The sequence below is a fragment of the Rhinatrema bivittatum genome, chromosome 3, assembly GCF_901001135.1.
Source record: "Rhinatrema bivittatum chromosome 3, aRhiBiv1.1, whole genome shotgun sequence".
Classification (NCBI taxonomy): Eukaryota; Metazoa; Chordata; class Amphibia; order Gymnophiona; family Rhinatrematidae; genus Rhinatrema; species Rhinatrema bivittatum.
Window position 1 is genome coordinate 534,593,628 of NC_042617.1, and position 21,973 is coordinate 534,615,600.

General features: G+C 49.7%; 1 protein-coding gene across 1 annotated transcript in view; it reads left to right on the forward strand.

Moving 5' to 3' along the window:
* Nucleotides 1-21,973, forward strand: part of CAD (carbamoyl-phosphate synthetase 2, aspartate transcarbamylase, and dihydroorotase) — a 363,344-nt gene that overhangs the window by 252,453 nt on the left and 88,918 nt on the right. Inside the window, 3 exon segments of the mRNA XM_029596327.1 lie at nt 7,243-7,444; nt 13,432-13,622; nt 15,623-15,763. Coding sequence (XP_029452187.1) covers nt 7,243-7,444; nt 13,432-13,622; nt 15,623-15,763 — 534 coding nt within the window.

Below are 21,973 nucleotides of genomic sequence, written 5' to 3' on the forward strand. Positions count from 1 at the left end.
CTAGCAATTTGCACTCCTACCCCAAGTGGATCCTCTTGCCGACCACGAGGCCAGCCGGGCCTTCCGACCTCGCCCGCAGCCGGATTGCCGTCCTCTTCGGGCCTTCGCCCCGCCTCCACCGGACCCCGACCAATCGCAGGAAGGGACAGCCGGGACAAACGGCCTATCAAGGCAGCCCTCGCTCGGCTTTAAAAAACCCACCAAGCTAGGCGTCACGCGCCGAAGGAGCGCGACAAAGGAGCCAGCCCCTTTGTGCGCCCCTTCGTGCGAACCTTCACCCTCCACGACAAAGCGAGAAGAATTCCAACAGACTGGTCCAATACAGCTGCCTGAGGCTCTCCTAACCTACTTACTCAACTCCGAAGCCTAGGGTGAGTTTTCTCTACCCACCCTCACCCATCACCTCTAGCACATAACAATTATTTGGTCCACGCACCTAGAACGATCCCGGAACTCACAACTTGTGTTCCATGGCCACCAAAGCCGGCCATTCTGGACAATAATTCTCTCTGAAACATAACCTTTGACCACCTTTGCTACACCTCTCCTACCCTGCGGTGTTCCACCGCAACTACCTCCTTTCACTAACACCCTATACCTCCCCACACCCCCCCTTACCCCATACGAAGCCCCACCCTGCAGCAAACTTCTGCAATTAAACAGAAACCCTCAATACTCGGCAGAATGAGTCCACATCTCATTCCCACCATTAAACACTTCTACGCCCCCTACAAAACGATCAAAGATACCTACATAACTCAACAACACAGATCACTTATCCCCATTATGGCCTCCCCCCTCACGCAACTTCTGGGTATGTTGTCCTTTTCCATTCTACTACTTAATGCTCAATCAATTCTAAGAAAAACCACATTACTACACGACATCCTCACAGACGAATCCCCTGACATATGTGCTATCACGGAATCCTGGTTAAAAGACACTGACTCCGCTTTAATTAACCAACTCCCTACAGATGTATATAGCGTATTCACCATCCCCAGACTCAAAAAGAAAGGGGGCAGACTACTCCTGGCCGCCAAAAAGAAGTTCAACTTCACGCTTCAAGCTACATCACCCCCTCCCAAGCTGGAGATCAGCATTTTTAGATCCAATTCCCTCCAACTCTGCTTGATCTATGCCCCCCCTGGCCTTCTGGAAAAGAATCCTTCCTCACTCATAGAACATATCTCTAAACACATAAACAATGCCAAGCCTGCCATCATTCTGGGAGACCTGAATCTCCATGTAGACAGCGACCCTCTTTCCCCTTCTTGTGAAGCTATTCTGACAGCTATGACTGCGCTTGGTTTCAAACAAATCGTAGCCGACCCTACACACAAGGCTGGGCACACACTCGACCTCATCTTTACCAACACCTTAATCCAAGCTGACCTTCCCAGCTGCACACCCATCCCTTGGTCAGACCATTTCCGTATCGATACCTGATGCACAATCATAGGCACCCCCCCTCCTTCACTACCCAAAAAAACAATAACATTTCGCAAACAAGGTAAGACCGATGACATCATAGAGGCCCTGTCAAAAGAACTCTTTAACCTAGACCTCACCAATGCTAACACAGCCACCTCATCATGGTTCCAAATCACCACCAACATAGCAGGTAGACTCTGTCCCTCCCAAACCAAAGAAATCAATATAGAAAAAAATAATAAAAAACCATGGTATACAAACGAACTTAAAACCATGAAAACGGATCTTCATAAAATTGAAAAAACCTGGCGGAGGAATCAACTCCCGGCCACCCTATTACAATTTCGCACCCATCTACACACCTACCGAAAAGCCACTGAGAAAGCAAAGAAAGATTTCTATGCCGCACGAATTCATCAGTACCAGTTTAACCCACAAGCCCTTTTCCAATACGTAGCCAGCCTGATCACTTCACCAGTCAGATATAACCCTGACAATGATGATGAAACAAAATGTGAGAAATTAGCATCATGCTTCCTCACCAAAGTGGAGACCATTATGCCACGCTTTTCATCCCAACCCGGCCATGCTAGCTCAGCAACACACAAAAACACATCGACTGATCACTCCAATCATGTCACTCAATTACATCCATCTACACAAACCTCATTCTTCCCCCTCTCAAAATTCGAATACACCTCTGCACTGGAAATTGAAACCACCCTCAAAAAAATCAAACCCGCCTTTCATCCCTCAGATAATCTGCCCACCAAAACACTACTCGCAAGCTCCTCTTCAATAGCCAAACACATCGCTAACATCCTGAATAAATCTATTACACTTGGCCAGGTCCCAACTGAACTTAAGCAAGCCATTATAAAACCTATACTCAAAAAACCAGACTTAGATCCCACCGATCCAGCCAACTATCGCCCAGTGTCAAACCTCCCATTCCTCTCCAAAATACTTGAAAAAATGATTAACAGACAACTCACAGACTATATTGAAGATCACAATATTCTCTCCTCATCCCAGTTTGGTTTCCGTAAACTCCATAGCACAGAAACCCTACTTATCTCCCTCTCGGAAAACATACTTAGAGCTCTTGACAAAGGACAATCCCACATACTCGCACTGCTAGATATATCGGCGGCATTTGACGCAGTCAATCACAACACACTCATCAAACACCTCAAGGAAATTGGCATCTCTGGCACGGCCCTACACTGGTTTCACTCTTACCTACACGACAGGAGCTATAGTGTAAAAATTGGTCGTAACGAATCCAAACCTGTTAGGCTAACACAAGGAGTACCACAAGGCTCGTCCCTCTCATCAACCCTTTTTAACATCTACCTCCTCCCCCTCTGCCAACTTCTTTCCAAACTGGGTTTCCAGCACTTCATCTATGCAGATGACTTGCAGATACTCATACCAATTACTGACTCTATCCCAAATGCAATGAAGATCTGGAATTCTGCCCTATCTGAAATAAACAAACTACTTACAGACAACTCTCTGGCACTCAATACCAACAAAACAGAGCTACTCATCCTTTCTCCTCCTAACAATCCCCCACTCGACCTCTCTCCCCCCTCGCTATCCTCCTGCCCTGGTCCGCAGCTTAGGCATATGGATAGACAACCACTTTAACCTCAAAAAATTCATCTCTGCTACTATAAAGAGCGGATTCTTCACACCCTGAAGAGAATCAAACCTCTATTACACACTTCCGATTTCCGAACAGTGCTACAGGCCATGATCTTGTCCAAGATTGACTATTGTAACGCTATCCTCCTAGGCTTACCAAAAAATACCCTTCAACCATTACAGCTCCTACAAAACGCCGCTGCCCGCATTCTTACCAACACGCACCGTCACGACCACATCACCCCAGTTCTTCAATCCCTACACTGGCTTCCTGTAAACTCTAGGATAATATATAAATCCCTCACCCTCATACACAAAGCCATCCACAACCAAAACATGCAATGGTTCCCTGAACATCTCTTTTCTTGCAACCCAACCAGACCAACTAGAAAGCAACACCAGGCCAAACTCCCAACACCATCCCCCAAACTCATAAAACACGCCACTATTAGAGAACGATCATTCATCATAGCAGGAACCACCCACTGGAATAAAATGCCCCCCCATCTACGCCAGGAACCATGCCATAAAAAATTCAAACAATCTTAAAACATGGCTTTTCAAACGAGCATACCCTGACTGACTGACTCCTCCAAAGGTATATACCCGAACTCATACTCCCTGTCTGACTGACACGTCTTAACATTCCTACCGCAACTACCCTCCTTCTCATCCCCCCCTCCTACATCCCTATTCCCCTACAGCCCACCCCCTCCTCTCCGCCACCCCCTTCCTTCCTCCAAGCTTTTACTGTTTATATTCTTTTTCTCATGTTAATAGTTAATTTGTTGACTTCATACTCAATTGTTAAAGGAATCGATGCATCTAAAAACATGAAGTTATCCCACATACTAACTCTACCTTTCCCTTATAGATTAATCTCTTTCAGCCTTTAAACTATTGTAAAGCTTGTTACTATGCCATGTTATACTGTGAACCGATATTTATACTCATTGTAAAGCTTGTTGCTATGTTATGTTACACTGTGAACCGAGGTGATGTTATTTACTAACATCCCCGGTATATAAAAACTCTTTAAATAATAAAAATAAATAAATAAAAGTTGTACTGCAGATGCTGTTTCTGGTTGTGAACCTCTGGTAAATGACAATAAAAAATATTTTGGAAAAGAAAAAAAAGGAAAGGAAAGTTGGTTACTACCTGCTAATTTTCATTCCTGGAATACCATAGATCAGTCCCTTTGGAAAAACCACTGTAGTTTCTGTGTGTAGATAATAAGAAATTGTTTTTGAAGTTTGGGAATATTCAATCTCCTTTATAGTTGGAAAGGCTCCAGGTTGGGGGCTGTCTTTCCCATTCTCGTGTAGAGGGTGAAGTTGTTTATGGTTTATTCTTATTTTGGCTTGGGTATAGGTCATACTGAGGGACTGCAGGTGGTACACTGTTAAGTAGCAGTGTTAGTAAAGCTTTTTTTTCTGTCTCCATCTGCTGATGAGGCAAAACCTGATCTGTGGTATTCCAGAAATGAAAATTAGCAGGTAAGAACAAATTTTCCTTTATGGGTAAGGTCCATGGTACAGTGTGGATTTGTATCATCTCCTTGCTTTTTGTTTTGTTTTGTTTTGTTTTTTTTTATTTATACTTTATTGGTATATCAAGAACATAGCAACAAGTTTAGTGACATAAATCAACATAAACAAAGTGTAACTACATTAATCATCAAAAAACTCGTGACAAAGTGCACAAAACTGCTTCCGTTCTTATCAAAACCCCCCAGCAGGACCCCCTTGAGGCCCACCTCCCGCAGCAACCCACCCTAACCCCCCCTCCCCTTCCCCTGCAGTATAAAACTCTACATTGTCGTGGTTATGAGCATGAGTTGCAAAGCGCCCCTGAATAATTTATGGGATTACAATCAGGACACAGATGGAGAGCCGACCTGAAGCCTATGATAGGACCCATACCTGTATGAAAATGGAGAGGCATCCAAGGCGTCTCCTCCCCCAAGAATCATCAATAAGACGGCCTATCATGCAATGGAGTCGCTAGGTCCCAGATAGTATAAAAGTAGCCCTGCCGCCCCACATCCTCACATGTTTAGCCACCTCTCCAAGGGTTTCCACACCATCAGATGTTGGGGATTTCCTTGACGAGCGGTGAGAATCCCCGTATGCATACCCCAAAGCTTTCGAAGTTTGTTTTTCACTTCCAACTCCGAGGGAGTATTGACCGATCTCCACCTCAAGGCTAACTCACTCCTAGCTGCCATGATGACTAAGTGGGCTACTTTCCACTGAGCCCGGGACATATCAACAGGTAGGTTCAATAAGGCATTTTCCGGACCCAGTGTAACCTGTAAACTCAAAATTTGATTCAAAAAGTGAGTGATAAGCTCCCAGTAGACAACAACTTTGGGGCACGTCCACCACATGTGATAGAAGGTACCTAATTGCCCGCATCCCCTCCAGCACCCCGGATCAGTAGTAACCGCAAATTTATGTAAGCGGTCGGGAGAATAATACCATCGAAGAAGCAGTTTATAACAGTTTTCAGCGAGGGAGACATATTGCGATCCTTTTTTGGTGGCCAAATAAATTTCATCCCAGTCTTCCAATGATAAGGAACGCCCTAAGTCAACTTCCCACGCCCTCATATATGGTAATTTGGTAGTAGGATCCCTGTTTAGGAAAGAGTAGATCCGTGATATAACTTTTGTCAAGGAGTCAGCACAATCACTCCAGGTTTCAAGCTGTGATTTACCCTTCACCAGCTCAGGACCAACCCTCTCTGTTAGTAAAAAATGGCGCAGTTGAAGATAAGTAAATACATCAGAGGCGGGTAGAGAATATTGTTCCTGTAACCGTGGGAAGGGGACCATTTTACCCTGCTGCCATACCTGGCCTAGAACCCGTATGCCCCTTTCAACCCATATTGGTAAAGCAGATTGTTGATCCCTATGATGTAAGAGGGCGTTTGAGAGCAAACCGGAGTTAGAAAAATATTTTCTGTCGCCCACTAAGAAAGTCCTCCAAACTTTCCAACTGTCTAGCGTAGTTTTAACAGGAAGAGGCATATGTGTCACAGGAAACCATGCCTGCCGGGGAAGCCAAATCAGATCTGTAAGAGGCATCCCCGCCACCAGAGATTGTTCAACGAGGCACCATTGCTTTTGTTCCCTCCTGCGGTACCAATCTAAAATTGCTCTTAACTGGGCCGCAGCAAAATACCATCTGAGGTTTGGAACCCCCAAGCCTCCTCGTAACCTGGGTCGATACATAATAAACTGGGACACCCTTGGGGGCCGTCGACGCCAAATGAAAGAGAAAATTCGCTGCTGCCATTTTTTCAGGAGCCGTGTGGAGAGATGAATTGGCAGAGCTTGGAAAAGATATCCCAACCGGGGCAAAATATTCATTTGTTTTGTTTTTTTTACCTATTGGTATCATTAGTGTAGGATGATAGTTGTGCCCCCTGCAGGACAATGATGAGAACTTGTCTAAACACAATGGAAGAATTCCTTGAGTGGAAGTTGAACACATTCTAGAGCTGCAGTGGGTGTTGGAAAGTGTAGGATCACCCTTCTTGGGAGAAGCCCTGTTCAACTTAAAGGTGACAGGTCACAGTAAATGAGGCTTTTCCTAGGTAAGTCACAGAGTTATTTATCCCCCATGAAAGGGCGCGTCTATATCAGAAATGATGCCGAGACTGAAGTCTTGACATAGAAATAGTCAATTGCATGAGCTGAAAAATAGATTTTAACAGCAGGGATGGTTCAGCTATATGAACAGAGAAGACAGAGAACCAATTTGCCTTATAAAGAGATGGTCAAGACATTTTTATATATATATATATATATATTGTATCTACAATATATATATATATATATATATATATATATATATATATCTTTGAAGTAGTGAATTGTTTTTTCCATTAATTATACGGGACCGATGACATTTGGGTTTTCCTCTCTAGTTGTGGTTATGGGTCACTTCCTTGGTGAACCCAGAGGGAATAAGAGATCTAATCTTTTTCAAAATATCACAGATAGTACAGTGTGTGAATGAGAGAAGGAACCCAGATCAGGTACAGATGGAAAAGCTTGTGAAGATGTATCACGTTTCAAAGCGTATTGATAATGTGAATGTAGCATGTCTCATAATAAAATTTCTCTCTTCTTAATAAAATTGCTTTTAGATTCTGATCATCAAAGCTGCGAAACAGAAGGGGATCCAGGTGACCTGTGAGGTGGCTCCACACCACCTCTTCCTGTGCCTGGATGACTTGGAACACATTGGTGAGGCCCGTGGCCAGGTACGGCCCATGCTGGGCACACAGGAGGACATGAATGCACTCTGGGAGAACCTAGAGACCATCGATTGCTTTGCTACTGATCATGGTGAGTGTTAGTAGGTGGGCACTGAAGCCAGTAAATCTAGAAATGGGCAGCAGTGATGGTAGAAGAGGCAGTGTGTAGTGCCACAAAAGAGAGAAGAAGCAATAAGAACAGACAAGTATTGGGCAGCAGTCCTGTGAGGCAGTGGTTCCCCTGTACGTACCCAGATCAATCCAAACTCCTGGGTTTTGCCTCCCTGCCAACAGATGGAGACAGAGAAAGTTTCACAGACACTGTAAATAACCCAGTGTGCCACCTGCAGTCCCTCTGTATTTCTCTGTCTCCAGTAGATGGTGAAAAACCTGCTGTCTGGAAAATAACAAAAAAGATTAAAAGACAACATTTCTGGATCCTCCCAGGGGGTTATGAGGTCCTGGTGGGGCGGACGAGTAGGGAGTTTGTGACCCTTCTGATAGCTCAGTCCGGAAGTCCTTGAGGTAGACATCTAGTGGTCCAAATCCCTCATCCTCCCCATGAGTCGGTGGAATCTGCTGGCACTTCTGCACTGCAAGTCCAGTGGAACAGGGAAGTATCCTTTTATACAGTTTGTCTGGGCTGGGTTGCTAAAGTTTGGCAAAAGGAGTAGAGACAGATATAGCCAGTGGTTTGGCTCTCTTCTGATCTGCTGTGCAGCCTGCGCTCCTGGAAAGGAACCTCTGCACCAAAGGAAAGTTTCTATGTATCTTTATTTGTTCTCAGAGAACAAAAAAAGAAAGAGAACAAAGAATGCAGCAGCGGGATTCCGGGGAGGGGGGTATCTAACCTTAGCAGCTTGGGGAGCTCAGCAGTGGGGGTTTTCAGCAGCTTTTCTGCCTGTGGAGGAGACAGAGTGTTGGCTCCGTGGCACTGAGGGATTGTTCCCCTGTTCGCAGTTGAGGTGCAGGTGGTGCCGTGGGTGCGAGGAGGAACATGTGCCTGCAGCAAAAGCGGCATGGTGTTCAGGGGTCTGTGTTGAGCCTGGCCACACCAGTGGAACGAGCTTCACGAGTGACTGGGTCTAGCACAGAGGCTTTCGCAGTCAGTGCGGAAACAAACGGTGGCCATTTTCGATTCCCTAGCAGCATTGGCAGGAGAGGCAGGGGAATACCCTCCTCAGCTATCATCGGTGGTTCCCTGTCTCATGGAGGTGCATAGAGGCACTTGCAGTGAGGAGGAGTCTCAGGTTCTGGTAGAGGTTTTCTACTGGTTTTAATTTGCTTATATGCAAAGCTTGTTTAGCAGAACAAGCAACGAGGGATGCATGCTCTCGGCCCCAGTCTCAATGGATTCTTGGACCGTCAAGAGGCCTGAGCTGTTGAGAAGTTCTTTAGGCCTTCAATGTTTTTCAGTGCCGAATGTTGATCGGATCTGGGCCTAAATGTGCTGAAGTTGCAGGCAGACTTTTCCTAGCTGTGTGGTAGGTTGCGGCAGTTGTTCTTTTCCCGCATATGCGTGAGCATGTGCACGTATTCTCGCCATATGGCTGTTGCATGTGCTGGGACCTGTGCATGTAAGGCAATGGCCTAGGTTTGAGCATGTACATTTGCGACCTAGACTTGAATGTGTATTTGCTTAGGTGCTTGAGCGCCTATTTGCGTCGGTACTTATATGCATAAGCCCGCCACCTAGACTGGAACGCGTATTTGTGTGGGTACTTGTGCACCTAAGCCTGCAACCTAAACTTCAGTGCATATTTGCGCAGATACTTGTGCACGTACAACCATGGCCTACACGAGAGCGTATTTGTGCCTGTACTACGGCGATCTAGTCTTGAACGCGTATTTGCATTCATCCTGGAGGGGTGTGCATGTACACCTGGGTGGCAATTGGTGTGCACACAGGAGGCTGCCTAGAGCTGAAGTTCAGGAGAGCTAGGCACCAGGAACGAACAGGTTCAAATGCCCTGCTATCTGGGAGGCTTGCCGTCTGATAGCAATTCATTCTCACTCTTTCTCCGTTTGTCAGCGCTGTTTAGATGCTCAAAGTGATTTGACTACTACAGCTTTTGCTTGTTGGGAAATCCCCTCTGCCTATGGTGTTTCTGGAGGAGAGTGGAGTGGGAGATGAAGCAGTGGTCACGTCCTGTTTGTACCCTGGATCAGTCCAGACGAGTGGGTTTATGCATCCCTCCAGCAGATGGAGACAGAGAATAAAAACGTTGAGGCACTGCTACATAACCGAGAGTGCCACCTGCAGTCCTTCAGTATTTCTCTGTCTCCAGCAGGTGGTAGAGGTGTATACCTGCAGACTGGAGTTTTCAAGAAATGTAAAGATTAAGACTTGAGAAGATTTTGGCTCCCCAAGGTGTAAGGATCCTTTGTGGGCCATACCTCAGGTAGAGCAGGGGGTTGGTGATCCCTGGGGAGCTCTGCCCTTATCTTCAGAAGGGGTGATAGCTAGTGGTTCCAATTCCCTCATCCCCAAAAGGCCTTTGCCTAGGAAGTCCCGAGTGGTGAAGAAGCCTAAGCAGGTGGAGTCCAGAGGTTTCCCAAGGCCCTTGGGTCTCAAGAGGTCCGCGGTGGAGGAAGACATGTCTGAGACGGATGATCCAGATCAGTACAGGGAAGTCTGGTGGATCCAGGTAGGGACCCTGTTGGTATGGCGCTGGATCCGCGTCAGGATCCTAGCACTCCTGTAGGGGATCATCTTGACTAGATTTCAACTCTGGATGGGGACGATCCTTGGGTGGTCCGTCTTTTCCGCAGGGAGGAGTTGGGTCCGTTGATTCGCCAGATTCTGGAAGAACTGGGGATTAAGGTCACTCAGGAGGAGTCTGACAGTGAGGAGGTGAACCCAGTCTTGAAGGATTGCGGGGGCCCCCTAAGGCCTGTTACCTAAGATGGTGAAGAACGTGGATCAGGAGTGGGAATCTCCTGAAGCGGGCTTGAAGGTAGACTGAGCTATGGGCAAATTATATTCCTTGCTGGAACAGACCCTGAAGTCATGGAAGGTTCCCAAGGTGGATGCGGCAGTATCCGTGGTTACCAAGAACACTACCATTCTAGTTTCAGGTGCAGCGGCGTTGAAGGATATTCAGGATCAAAAACTGGAAATCCTCTTTAAAAGATTGTTTAAAGTTTCGGCTCTGATTCAGAGAGGTCGGGATCGACTGTGGAGGTGGCACAAGTGGCCCACTTGGAACCGGAAGCAGCCTTTGTGGCGGATGCCCTATATGACATGATTCAGACTTCCGCCAGAAGCATGGTCTCTCTAGTGGCTGCGAGGAGACTCCTGTGGCTACGAAATTGGTCGGTGGATGTGTGATCTAAGGCCCAGCTGTCTAACCTACCCTTTAAGGGGAAGCTGCTGTTTGGAGAGGATCTGAAGCAGCTCATTAAGCAATTGGGGGAGTCCAAGGGTAACAAGTTGCCTGAGGACAAGAAGAACCCTAAGAAGTTTTTTTCCTCCATGTTCTCTATTTCAGGAGGCAAGGAAGAAGTTTCATGCTGGCAGGAGTCAGGTGTTGGCTGCCCCAAAGCAGAGTTCTGGCCGACAGCAGTCTAATCGAGCCCAGCGCAGGCCCCTGAGGGACAGCGGGTCTCAAGTTGTGGGCGGTAACAAGATCGGGCAATGAAGGCGTGCAGGTCCATTCCTCTCCAGAGGCCATTGGAGAGAGACTGATCCTATTTTATGAGGCGTGGACCGAGATCACGTCGGACCAGTGGGTCCTGCATGTGGTAAGAGAAGGCTACGCTTTAGAATTTTTCTCGGCTGCTCAGGGACGCCTTTGTAATCTCCTGCTGCATCTCCCGGAGCATGTGGGAGATGGTTCAAGAGATGTTGCCACATCTGCAGCTTCTGCAAGCCATTGTTCCAGTGCCTCCCCTGGAGAGGGGACAGGGTCGTTACTCAGTATACTTCGTAGTGCCCAAAAAGGAAGGCACTTTTCGGTCAATTCTTGATCTGCAGAAAGTCAATGTGGCCCTCCTCGTGCTGCACTTTCGATGGAGACGTTGCGCACAGTGATAGTGGTGGTTCACAAAGGGGGGTTTCTGACTTCGTTGGACTTGTTAGAAGCCTACCTGCACATCCCTGTTTGGAACGACCACCAGAAGTTTCTGAGGTTCATGGTAATGGGGGAGCACTTCCAGTTTCGAGCTCTTCCTTTTGGGTTGGCAACGACACTGTGCACTTTCACAAACGTGATAGTGGTTGTGGCAGTGACTCTCAGGAAAGAAGGTATCCTGGTGCACCCGTACCTGGACGATTGACTGATATGGGCAAAGTCAGGGGTGGAGCATCTTCATTCGGTCCAAGTTGTACTGCAGCGTCTGGAGTTGCTGGACTAGGTGCCGATCCTCGCGAAGAGTCATCTGGACCTGACCCAATCCCTGAAATATCTGGGAGCTCTCTTTGATATCCGGCTGAGAAAGGTGTTTCTGACTATGGAAAGAGTCCTCAAGTTGCAGAGTCATGTCCTTCGGTTACCAGACTTGTCTGTACCCAGGGTTTGGGATTACCTGAAGGTGCTGGGTTCCGTGTCGTCTATGCTGGAGTTAGTGCCATGGGCTTTTGCTCATGTGAGTCCTCTGCAGGGGGTTCTTGTATCCTGTTGGAATCTGCTGTCGGAAGAATTTCAGCTTCGTTAACTGTTGCCAGAGAGTGCCAGGTTCAGTTTTTCATGGTGGCTGTCTCGGCACAATCTGGAGAAAGGGACAGATCGGGAAGTGCCCGACTGGGTGTTAGTGACCATGGATGCTAGCCTCTCAAGCTGGGGGGTAGTTTACCAGGGGAAATCAGCCCAAGGTCAGTGGTTGGCAGAAGAGGCAACTTCGTCTATCAATCGTCTGGAAACCAGGGCAGTGCACAAGGCCGTGTTAGCATTTATTTTGCTCGTCCGGGACAAGTCGGTGTGAGTGTTCTCCAACAATGCGACGATAGTGGCATTCATTAATTGGCAGAGCGGCGCAAAAATTGTTTGAATGGGCGGAGAAACATCTGTGGCGGATAGCTGCTTCTCATGTGGCCGGAGTGGGCAAATGTGTAGGTGGACTTCCTCAGCTGGCAGCGTCTGGATCCGGGGGAGTGGGAGTTGTTGGCGGAGGTCTTCGCCTTGCTGCAGGCAAGGTGGGGCAAACCAGTGGTGGACTTCATGGTGATTCCAGTGAATGCCAAAGTGGATCGATTTTTCAGTTGCAGAAGGGAGTTCAGATCAGAGGACATCAACACTCATCAACACTCTTGTTCAACCGTGGCCGTCTGTTGCTTTAAGTGTATCCCCCCATGGCTTCTCATAGGTCTGGTGCTGCGGTGCATTGAACTACATCCGGGCAAGGTGATACAAGCGTTATCATACAGGGATCCCTTCCTCAGCTTTTCAGGGGATGGAGTTTTCCTTACGTGCAGTTCCTTTTTGCTGAAAGTGGTATCCTTCTTTCACCTCAATCAGGTTGTCAAGCTTCTGGCCTTTCCAAACTTGACGGCCAGTGCTCCAATGGCTAGGGAGTTTCACGTTGTGGATGTGTCAAATTCTTTTGCAATATCTTAAGGTGACCAATGCCTTTCGGAGATCGGATCATCTGTTTGTCCTGTTAAGTGGAGCAATAAATAAGAAATTCAGTTACACTTATGAGAAACATCAAGCGGCATAGGGGATAGAAATGCATAGTTCTGAAATAAAGCTTTTGCTCTGAGTATGTGTAGCATGCTGTAAATACCCAGTGGTCATATGAGGTCCCTCTCAATCTTTTTTTCTTCTGCAGAGTGAGTAAGACTGATCCCATGGTACTTTGATCATGTGCGCATAGATTTGGAGAACCATTTAAAATGACAAATTGTAAAACTAGCAGTGGTGTTCGCGCTGAGGCATTAAACTACAAAATGGTAGTATTGTGATTTAATGAGGGAAACTTCTAATCTGTCATAAGCCTTTTACTATCTTTCTTCTAGAGAATATTTAATATGCCAGCAGCCAGAACCTGGGGGGGTGAGGGGTGAGGAATACTGCATTACAAGTGATGTCTCAGCATGGTCTAAAATTCAACCACCCATTTGTGTGATCCTGTGTATAGCACCTCATTCTGTGGAAGAGAAGAACAATAAGAATGCACCCCCTGGGTATCCAGGCCTAGAAACCATGCTGCCTCTTCTGCTGACTGCTGTCAGTGAAGGACGCCTGACCATCGAAGACATCATCAAACGCTTATATGAGAACCCCCGTAAGATCTTCTCACTTCCTGCACAGGAGAACACGTATATAGAGGTGAGACTCTCCCCGTGCTTTTGGACTCTTAGTTTTCTTGTGCATCTCACAGAAATGAGAAACCTCTTGTCTCTTTCAAACCACCCCCCCCCCCCCCCCCCACACACACACACACACACACACACTGCCACACTGAGATTAAAAGTGAGAATGAGCTCATTTTATAACAGCGATTTGTTTCATCTTGAACAAGAAAGGTCACCTGGTGGATGTACCTTGTTTATTTTGAGACAAATTTCAATAACACCTGAGAAAATATTGCCATCTTGCTAGAACCTGAGTTTTAGCAGGCTTTCTTAGGTTACCTCTGACAAAAATAAGATGACAGAAATACCTTGCAAATATTTTTATATATTCTTACAAGTGGTGCTATTGGTATGTCAACAAAAATCAGAATTGGAGAAAATAGAAAGAAGGACTACTGAGAGAGAGAGAAAGGAGCAGGGGATTAAACCAGAGAAATGAGGCTGCCTCAACTGGGGTTTCGGTCTGCTATCAGGTATGACAGATGGGTGGAAGACCTGGGTCCGATATCCTGGGCTTATCCCTAGGGCTGGGGATGCTACAGAGGCAGCATTCGCAAACCTGGGGAGAGAGGGGGGGGGGGGGGTGAAGAAGAGAAGAGGCAGTCTCTGCCTTTGCTTAACAATGATATCTACTGGCCGGAATTAAGGTGCATGCCTACCAGGTTCTGGAGGGAGCGGTGGTCTCTGACACCTGGCCAAGGATTATCATTACGATGGCTGGCTGAGGGATTATAAAATATGGATAAAACCCTGGGCAGTTGCAACTGAAAGCTCATAGCACTGAAACTCAATAGATTTGAGCTGGGAATCAATAGATTTGAGCTGGGAATCCAAAAGAGCAGGAGGAAACGGGGGAAGGGGGGGGTGTCATAAAAATTCTTAATAAGGCTACATAGAATATTATATATATATATATTTTTTTTTTAGTTAAATTTTATTGGCAATCTCAACAGTAACATAACCATAAAGACATACAAATGAAACATTCCATAAAGCATTTACAACCATTGGCTCGCCATGCTTTTCCATTTCCCCCCCCCCCCTTCCCCCCCTCCTCCCGCCTCCCACCCCCCTGATCTTTTTCCGTAAGTTATAGCTGATCTCGGTTGTGAGAGTCAATTAATGTTCAGTCTGCATTTCGCCAATTCCTAACCGTGAAGATTCTTTAAATCCGAGAATGGCATCCAGGCCGAGGCAAGCACCCCTCGTAGAATTTCTATGCCCAGGCATTCTCCCGCCTTTCAATGTACTTTGTACCAGTGTAAAAAGGGCTCCCATATGAAAACATGTTTTGCTACTGTGTCCTGCTGTTGAGCTCTTATATAGTACCACGAATGCATAAGCCACAACCGCTGAATAACAGTCTCCGCTGCTGGTGGTCTATCCTGTCGCCAGTGCGCCGCCACTTCCTGTCGAGCCGCACTAAGCACATGGTGCACCAGAGTCCTCATCTTTTTTGGCCACCTCTCCGGAAAATCCGACAGTAGAAAAGTCTCCGGATTAAAGGGCACCTGAATATGTAGCATTTGTGAAATCATCTGCCGAATCCATTGCCAGAGTGGCACTAACTTGGTACATTCCCACCAAATATGCAGATATGTACCCATCTGTGTACAGTTCCTCCAGCATTTCTCATCCTGAGAGAATATTATATTTTTTAACAGGAGCTGCCATCATAACATAAAAGGAGCCATAAATTTCTTTGCAAAGAAATATTCTGAACTGAGTTTTTAAATTATGAAATATATAGTTCAGATTACAATGTTGGTGTCAGGAAGGCTTGGATTTTTTTCATATTGCGGCCCATAATTGCCTGAGTTCTTGGTAGGTTTTTGCCGCCATCCATCACCGCAAACTTGATTTTCCATACACAGGTAGTTTTAAAGAAGGCTGAATTTAATTACCCAATGTTGTCCTTCAGCCAAGCTGACTGTAATTGTGATATTGTGATGCGAGTTTCCATGTTTTGGGCAGGTGGATCTGGAGCAGGAATGGATAATCCCAAATCAGATGCAGTTCACCAAATCCAAGTGGACCCCATTTGAGGGCATGAAGGTGAAAGGAGCTGTGAGAAGAGTAATCTTGCGAGGGGAAGTCGCGTACATTGATGGTCAGGTATGGTCTTCTATTTCTTTGTCATTGTGTCAGGGTTTCACCAGTCTGGATTCAGATCTCCTTTCCCCAGCCCCTTAAATAGTGGGAGGGGGGTTGATTTTGGGAGCGTAACCAACAGTCCAGACAAGTGGTTTGTGCATCCCTACCAGCACATGGAGGCAGAGAACAAAAGCTTTGAGGCACTGCTACATAACCGAGAGTGCCACCTGCAGTCCCTCAGTATTTCTGTTTCCATCAGATGGTAGAGGTGCAAATCTGCAGTCTGGAGTTTGATTTAAAAATAAAAAGAAGACAGAAGATTCCTGGAAACCTCCCCAAGCTGTTAGGTTCCTTCGTGGGCCATCCCTTGGGTTGAGCAGTGTGAGCAGGAGGTTGATGACCCCTGAGCTAGCTCAGCCTTTATCAGCCAGAGGAGGTGGAAGCCAGGGGTCCTGGTTCCTTCACCCCCTCTGAGTCCTCGCCTCCAGATTCTGTTCCCTCCACATCCAGAAGCAGGGAAGTAGCCTTTTTCTTTGTGCTTTCCTTGTTTGCTGGTTATTTCCTTTATTCAGTGTCTGCCTTTAAAACATTCTTAAAAAAAGACTATTGTGAAGGGATCTACTCAGGTGCTGGTCGGCTGAGCTGCCGGGAGGCAGGGCTGGGTGGGTGAGGGCAAAAACCTCCCGATCAACAGGCCGGGTGCTCTCTTAGCATCGGAGATGTGCTGCTGGTGGTGTTTGTTCAGCAGCAGGGGCTACTTTTAGGCCTGACCGTGATTCAGGCCAAGGCCCGCTTAGTGCTCGAAACGTTGCTGCAGCTGCGGTGTGAGAGGAGTTCTACTCTGTACAACCGCACTGTGCACAGAGGGTGCCTTGGGAGGGGCTGGGTCCTCTGCAGGCCCATCGGGGGGTGGTCAGACCACGAGGTTGGCCGGCCAGTGCTGCAGGCCCGGGGGGGGGGCACCGGTGGCCATTTTCATAGCACATGGCAGGAGCTAAGAGGCTGCTTCAGAGCATCGAGAATCCCCTCCCCCCCCCCCCCTTTTTGTCCATTGATTTAAGCCCTGTTGGTGGCAGGGAAGGGACGATGGGCAGGATCGCTCATCTTTGGATTCGGAGCAGTTTTCAGCAGATCTTGTGCTGCTTCTTCACAAGGCCTATTTGGCTGAGAAGGAGGCAGGATCCATATGACCGCTTCCCAGGGAACCCCTTGTGACTGAAAAGCCTCAGGGGGGAAACAGGTGGGCTCTGGAGGGATCCTCTGTCTCCTTGGGCTGGGACAGTCCACACCTGAGGACTTGGGACATGTCAGATGAGTCGGATGGGCCAGGATACTGTGGTGGTGCCGGACAAGGTCCAGGTCAGTGATTTAGTGGATCCTATTTGATGAGGGTGACTGCCCTCGGGTAGTTCAGTTGGTCTGCAGTGAGGAGTTAGGTGCACTGGTTCCCCAGGTGTTGGAAGATTTGAGGATTAAGGGGTGAACCCAGTCCTAGAGGGACTGCAGGGGGCCTACTAAGGCAGTTTTCCTTTCCCTGTACGTACCAGGATCAGTCCAGGACACCTGGGTTGTGACTCCGCACCAGTAGATGGAGACAGACTAAAACTTGTGGGCGGAGCCATATAAGCCCCTGTGCCAGTCACAGCCCCTCAGTCTTACTCTGTCTCCAGTAGATGGTGCAGGTCCAGTCACAGCCCTGCCTGACCTGATTCTTGGTAGTTTGTCAGGTTTGATTTTGAGCTAGTTTTGTTAGGTTTAATTGTTTTGTACTAAATTGGGTTTTGTTTTTATTCGTTTCCCGGGTGCCCTGCCTCCCAGGGGAGTTGAGAGGTCCTGAGGGGACTACCCTCCCCCGGTTGAGGCCGCTGCCAGGGCTGAGGGCCCGGCTGTTTTCAAGTGGCAGCGTAGGGGGTGACACCGGGGAGCCCGGTTCACTCACCCCCATTGGCACAGGGCTCCAGGACCGTGGACAGCAGTGAGTACTTACAAAAAAAAAAAAAAAAAAAAGGGTTTTACTTTTCTCTGCTTGTCGGCTCTCCTTTTCGTCACGGCTCCGTCCTCTCTTCACGGGGGGGGGGGGGGGGGGGCCGCTTGCCGTGGGGGCGAATTTTTAAATTTAATTAAGTTCTTTCGGGGCGTTTTTCGCCGCGTTCGCGCCTCATGCCGCACAGGTCGGTCTGCCGAGCAGGCGGCTCGGCACGCGCGCGCCTCCCTAGGGACGGTTTTTGTGCTTCATGTCTCCCGGGCGGGGAAGGGCCGTCCGGGCCGCGTGGGGGGAGCCGTTCCCGGGCGATCCGCTCGCTGCCGCGTGTAGCAGCAGCGTCGGGGGGGCCAGAGGAGCTCTTTCCGGCTAGCGTGGGAGTGGCGGCCATTTTTAAATTCGGCCCGCGAAATTGCGCGGGTGCCGGCAGAAAATGGCGCCTTCCCTCCTCCGCTTTCCCCGCGACGGGTTCGCCGGGGGGGGGGGGGGGCCGCTCCAGCGGGGGTGGTGCCCCTAGAGACGTTAGTTCTGGGCAGGAGTCCTCGGCTTCTGGGTTCTTTCGTTTTTCCCCGGATTTTTTGCGTTGTTGTTACGCGAGGGCCCTAAACATAGCAGCCGCAGGCGTAGGCAGGGGTCGGAGGCCGTTTCGGGGACCCACAGGTCGGGTCCCAAGCGGAAGAAACGCAAGGGGTCCTCGGACACCAGGACGTGAAGAACCCCGCGGGGAGCTCCACAGGCCACGGATAGTGAGTCCTCCGTCTCGGATGAGGTGCATTCCCACAAGGAGTCCCCGAGGGGGACCGAGGGGACGCCAGGCGGTGGTTCCACCCCGCCCGGAGCAGGCGAAGGGGCGCAGGCTGTGGAGGCCGATCCTGAAGTGGTCCGCCTCTTCCGCAGGGAGGAACTAGCCCCGCTTATCCCAGCTATCCTGGCGGAGCTGGGCCCGCCGGTGCTCGCTAGACAGCAGGCCAACATGGATCCGGTACTCCTGGGGGCTCACTGGCCCCGCGGTGGGTTTTCCCTTCCATTTCTCGTCGACGGATATTCTGTTTTCAGGAATGGGATACCCCGCAGTTAGGCCTCAAGGTGACAAAGGCCATGGACAAGCTTTATCCTCTGCCAAAGGACGCGTTGGAGCTGTTAAGGATCCCGAAAAGGGATGCAGCGGTGTCGACGCTGACCAAGAGGTCGACGATCCCTGTCACAGGATCCACGGCCCTCAGGGATATTCAGGACCGGAAGCTGGAGGTACAACTCAAGAAGATTTTTGAGGTATCGGCTTAGGAGTCCGGGCCGTCATTTGTACCAACTTTGCGAGGAGAGCCAGTTTGCGCTGGGCTCAGGTCCTCCAGGCAAATGCGGGTCTCTCGTAAGAGGAAGCCTCACAGGCGGATCGCTTAGAGGCGGCGATAGCATATGGGGCGGATGCTCTCTACGAGCTCCTTCGGACTGCTGCTAGATCCATGGTCGCGGCGGTCTCTGCGCGTCGTCTCCTATGCCTTCGCAACTGGGCGGCGGATGGTTCCTACACGGCTCACCTCGGTTCGTTTCCATTTAAGGGAAAGCTTTTGTTCGGTAAGGAACTAGATGATTTGATGCTTTCCTTGGGGGAGAACAGGGTTTTCAAATGGTCTGAGGACAGGGCTAGGTCCCGGTCCTCGTTGTCCGGTAGGCCCCGTTCTCGTGGAAGCAGAAAGTCGCGCCCTCGGAGATCCTCGGGTCCTGCATACCGGTCATATCCTGCTTGCTCCTCCCCGTGGTCGCTGTCCTTTCGTGGCAAAGTTCCGGTAGACAGGGGAGAACCCCGTCGGGCGACGGGTCCAAGGTCTCGCAATGAGATGAGGCTGACCCATCCCTCGCCTCTGCTCCAGACCGTAATTCACAACGTCGGGGCGAGGTTGACGTGGTTTGTCGAGGAAGGGGTCAAGGTAACCTCGGATCACTGGGTCCTCGCCGTCATAAGACACGGCTATGCTCTACACTTTGCTCGAATACCGTCAGACAAGTTCCTGGGGTTGCCCTGCAAGCATCCAGAGAAGAGAGCGGCCGTGCTCGGGACCCTCTGATGGTTGCAAAACTTGGGGGCCATTTCTCCCGTGCCTCCAGATCAACAAGGCACGAGACGTTACTTGCTTTACTTCATCGTTCCGAAGGAAGACGGCACGTCCGGACCAATCTTGGACCTGAAAGCAGTGAACAGGTGCCTTCGGGTCCCCCGCTTCAAAATGGAGCCAATTCGTTCAGTAATTGCCTCGGTGCGGCCCGGCACTTACCTGGCCTCGCTAGATCTCACGGAAGCGTTCCTCCATGTGGGGATCCAGCCATCTTTTCAGAGGTTTCTCAGGTTCTGCATACTGGGAAGCCATTATCAGTTTCGGGCGCTCCCCTTAGGACTGGCGACGGCTCCTCGTACAGTCACAAAGGTGATGGTCGTGGTGGCAGCTCAGCTTCGGCGAGAGGGCTTCTTGGTATGCCTTTACCTGGACGACTGGTTGATCTGGGCCAAGTCCGAGAGTCAGTGTCGGTTGGCGGTGGACAGAGGTCTCCAGCTGCTGCAGTCTCTGGGCTGGGTCGTCAACTTTCAAGAGTCATCTTGTTCCCACCCAGTCCTTGGAATACCTGGGAGCCGTCTTCGACGCGAAACAGGGCCGAGTGTCCCTGTCCAGAGAGCGCGTGCTCAAGCTGCTGTCTCAGTTTACGTGGTTATTGTCTCTTTGGCTACCGTTGGTTTGCGTCTACCTGATGGTTCTGGGGTCTATGGCGTCAACGCTCGCGTTGGTCCCCTGGGCGTTCGCTCATCTACGTCCATTACGATCCTCCTTGCTATCCCGTTGAAAGCCGGTGTCAGGGGAATTCCACCTTCCGCTGCCGCTTCCGGATCTGGCGAGGGACAGCCTACTATGGTGGCTAGTGTCGGAACACCTGTCTTGTGGGGTGTACCTGTTGGTTCCCAACTGCACGGTAGTGACCACGGACGCCAGCCTCTCCGGTTGGGGCGCGGTTTGCCTAGTGGTCCGCGACGCAAGCGCAGTGGTCCATCAATCGGCTAGAGACCAGAGCGGCTCGCCTGGCACTGCAGTCCTTCCTGCCGTTGATACGGGGAAAGGCGGTGCGGATATTGTCGGACAACGCGACCACCGTAGCCTACATCAACCATCAGGGCGTGACACGGAATCCACTGGTAGCGGAGGAAGCGCAGCTCTTATTCGGCTGGGCGGAGCAACTTCTCTGCAATATCGCAGCATCTCACATTGCCGGAGTCGACAATGTCCAGGCGGATTCTCTCAGTCGTCATCACCTGGATCCAGGGGAGTGGGAACTGGCGGCGGACGCCTTCCTTCTCATCTGCAGCCGACGCCGGAGGAGAAGGGCCGAGGGCGTCGACGCTTTGGCTCTTCCCTGGCCGACGGACGTGTTACGGTGATGAGAAAGACCCTGCGGCGCATAGTGCTGTGCCTGTCCAAAGTGATCCTAGTGGCGCCGGAGTGGCCACGTCGTCCGTGGTTGCCGATCTCATTCAGTTGTCTGTGGTCACCCCCCTTCGTCTCCAGGGGTTCGCGGGGCTTCTTCGCCAGGGTCCCGTCTGTTCGGAGGATGCGGATCACTCCTGTCTCGCGGCATGAACAGCAAAGGTTACTCAGATGCGGTGGTGGCCACGCTGTTGAGATCTAGGAGGCAGTCTACGTCTCTGGCTTATATCCGAGTCTGGGTGATTTTTGAGACCTGGGGTCTGCAGCGTGGGGTGGTCCCTCTTCCGCCTCCATCTCCGAGATCCAAGCTTTCTCCAGGCTGGTCCCACCAAGGGGTTAGCGTGCAGTTCCCTGCGTGTACGGGTGGCGGCGCTTGGTTGCTTGAGAGGTACGGTTCAGGGGTCCCCCCCCTGGCCCTGCTTCCGGTTATTTCCCGTTTTCTTCGGGGAGCAAAGTACCTCCGTTCCCCATTGCGTCATCCCGGTCCGTCCTGAAACCTCAATTGGGTTCTTTCTTTGAGCCCTTCAAGCGGTCAACGGTTAAGGATCTCACATTGAAGACCGTATGCCTGGTGGCGATTGCGTCGGCTCGCCGTGTTTCGGAATTGCAGGCCCTATCCTGTAGGGAGCTTTTCTTGCGCATTTCCGATTCGGGGGTTTCCTTGCGGACTGTTCCTTCCTTCCTGCCTAAAGTCGTGTCGGCTTTTCATTTGAGTCAATCGGTCGGGCTTCCTGCTTTCACGGTTGGAAGCTCTTCGGACCCGAACTCGGGGGAATTGAG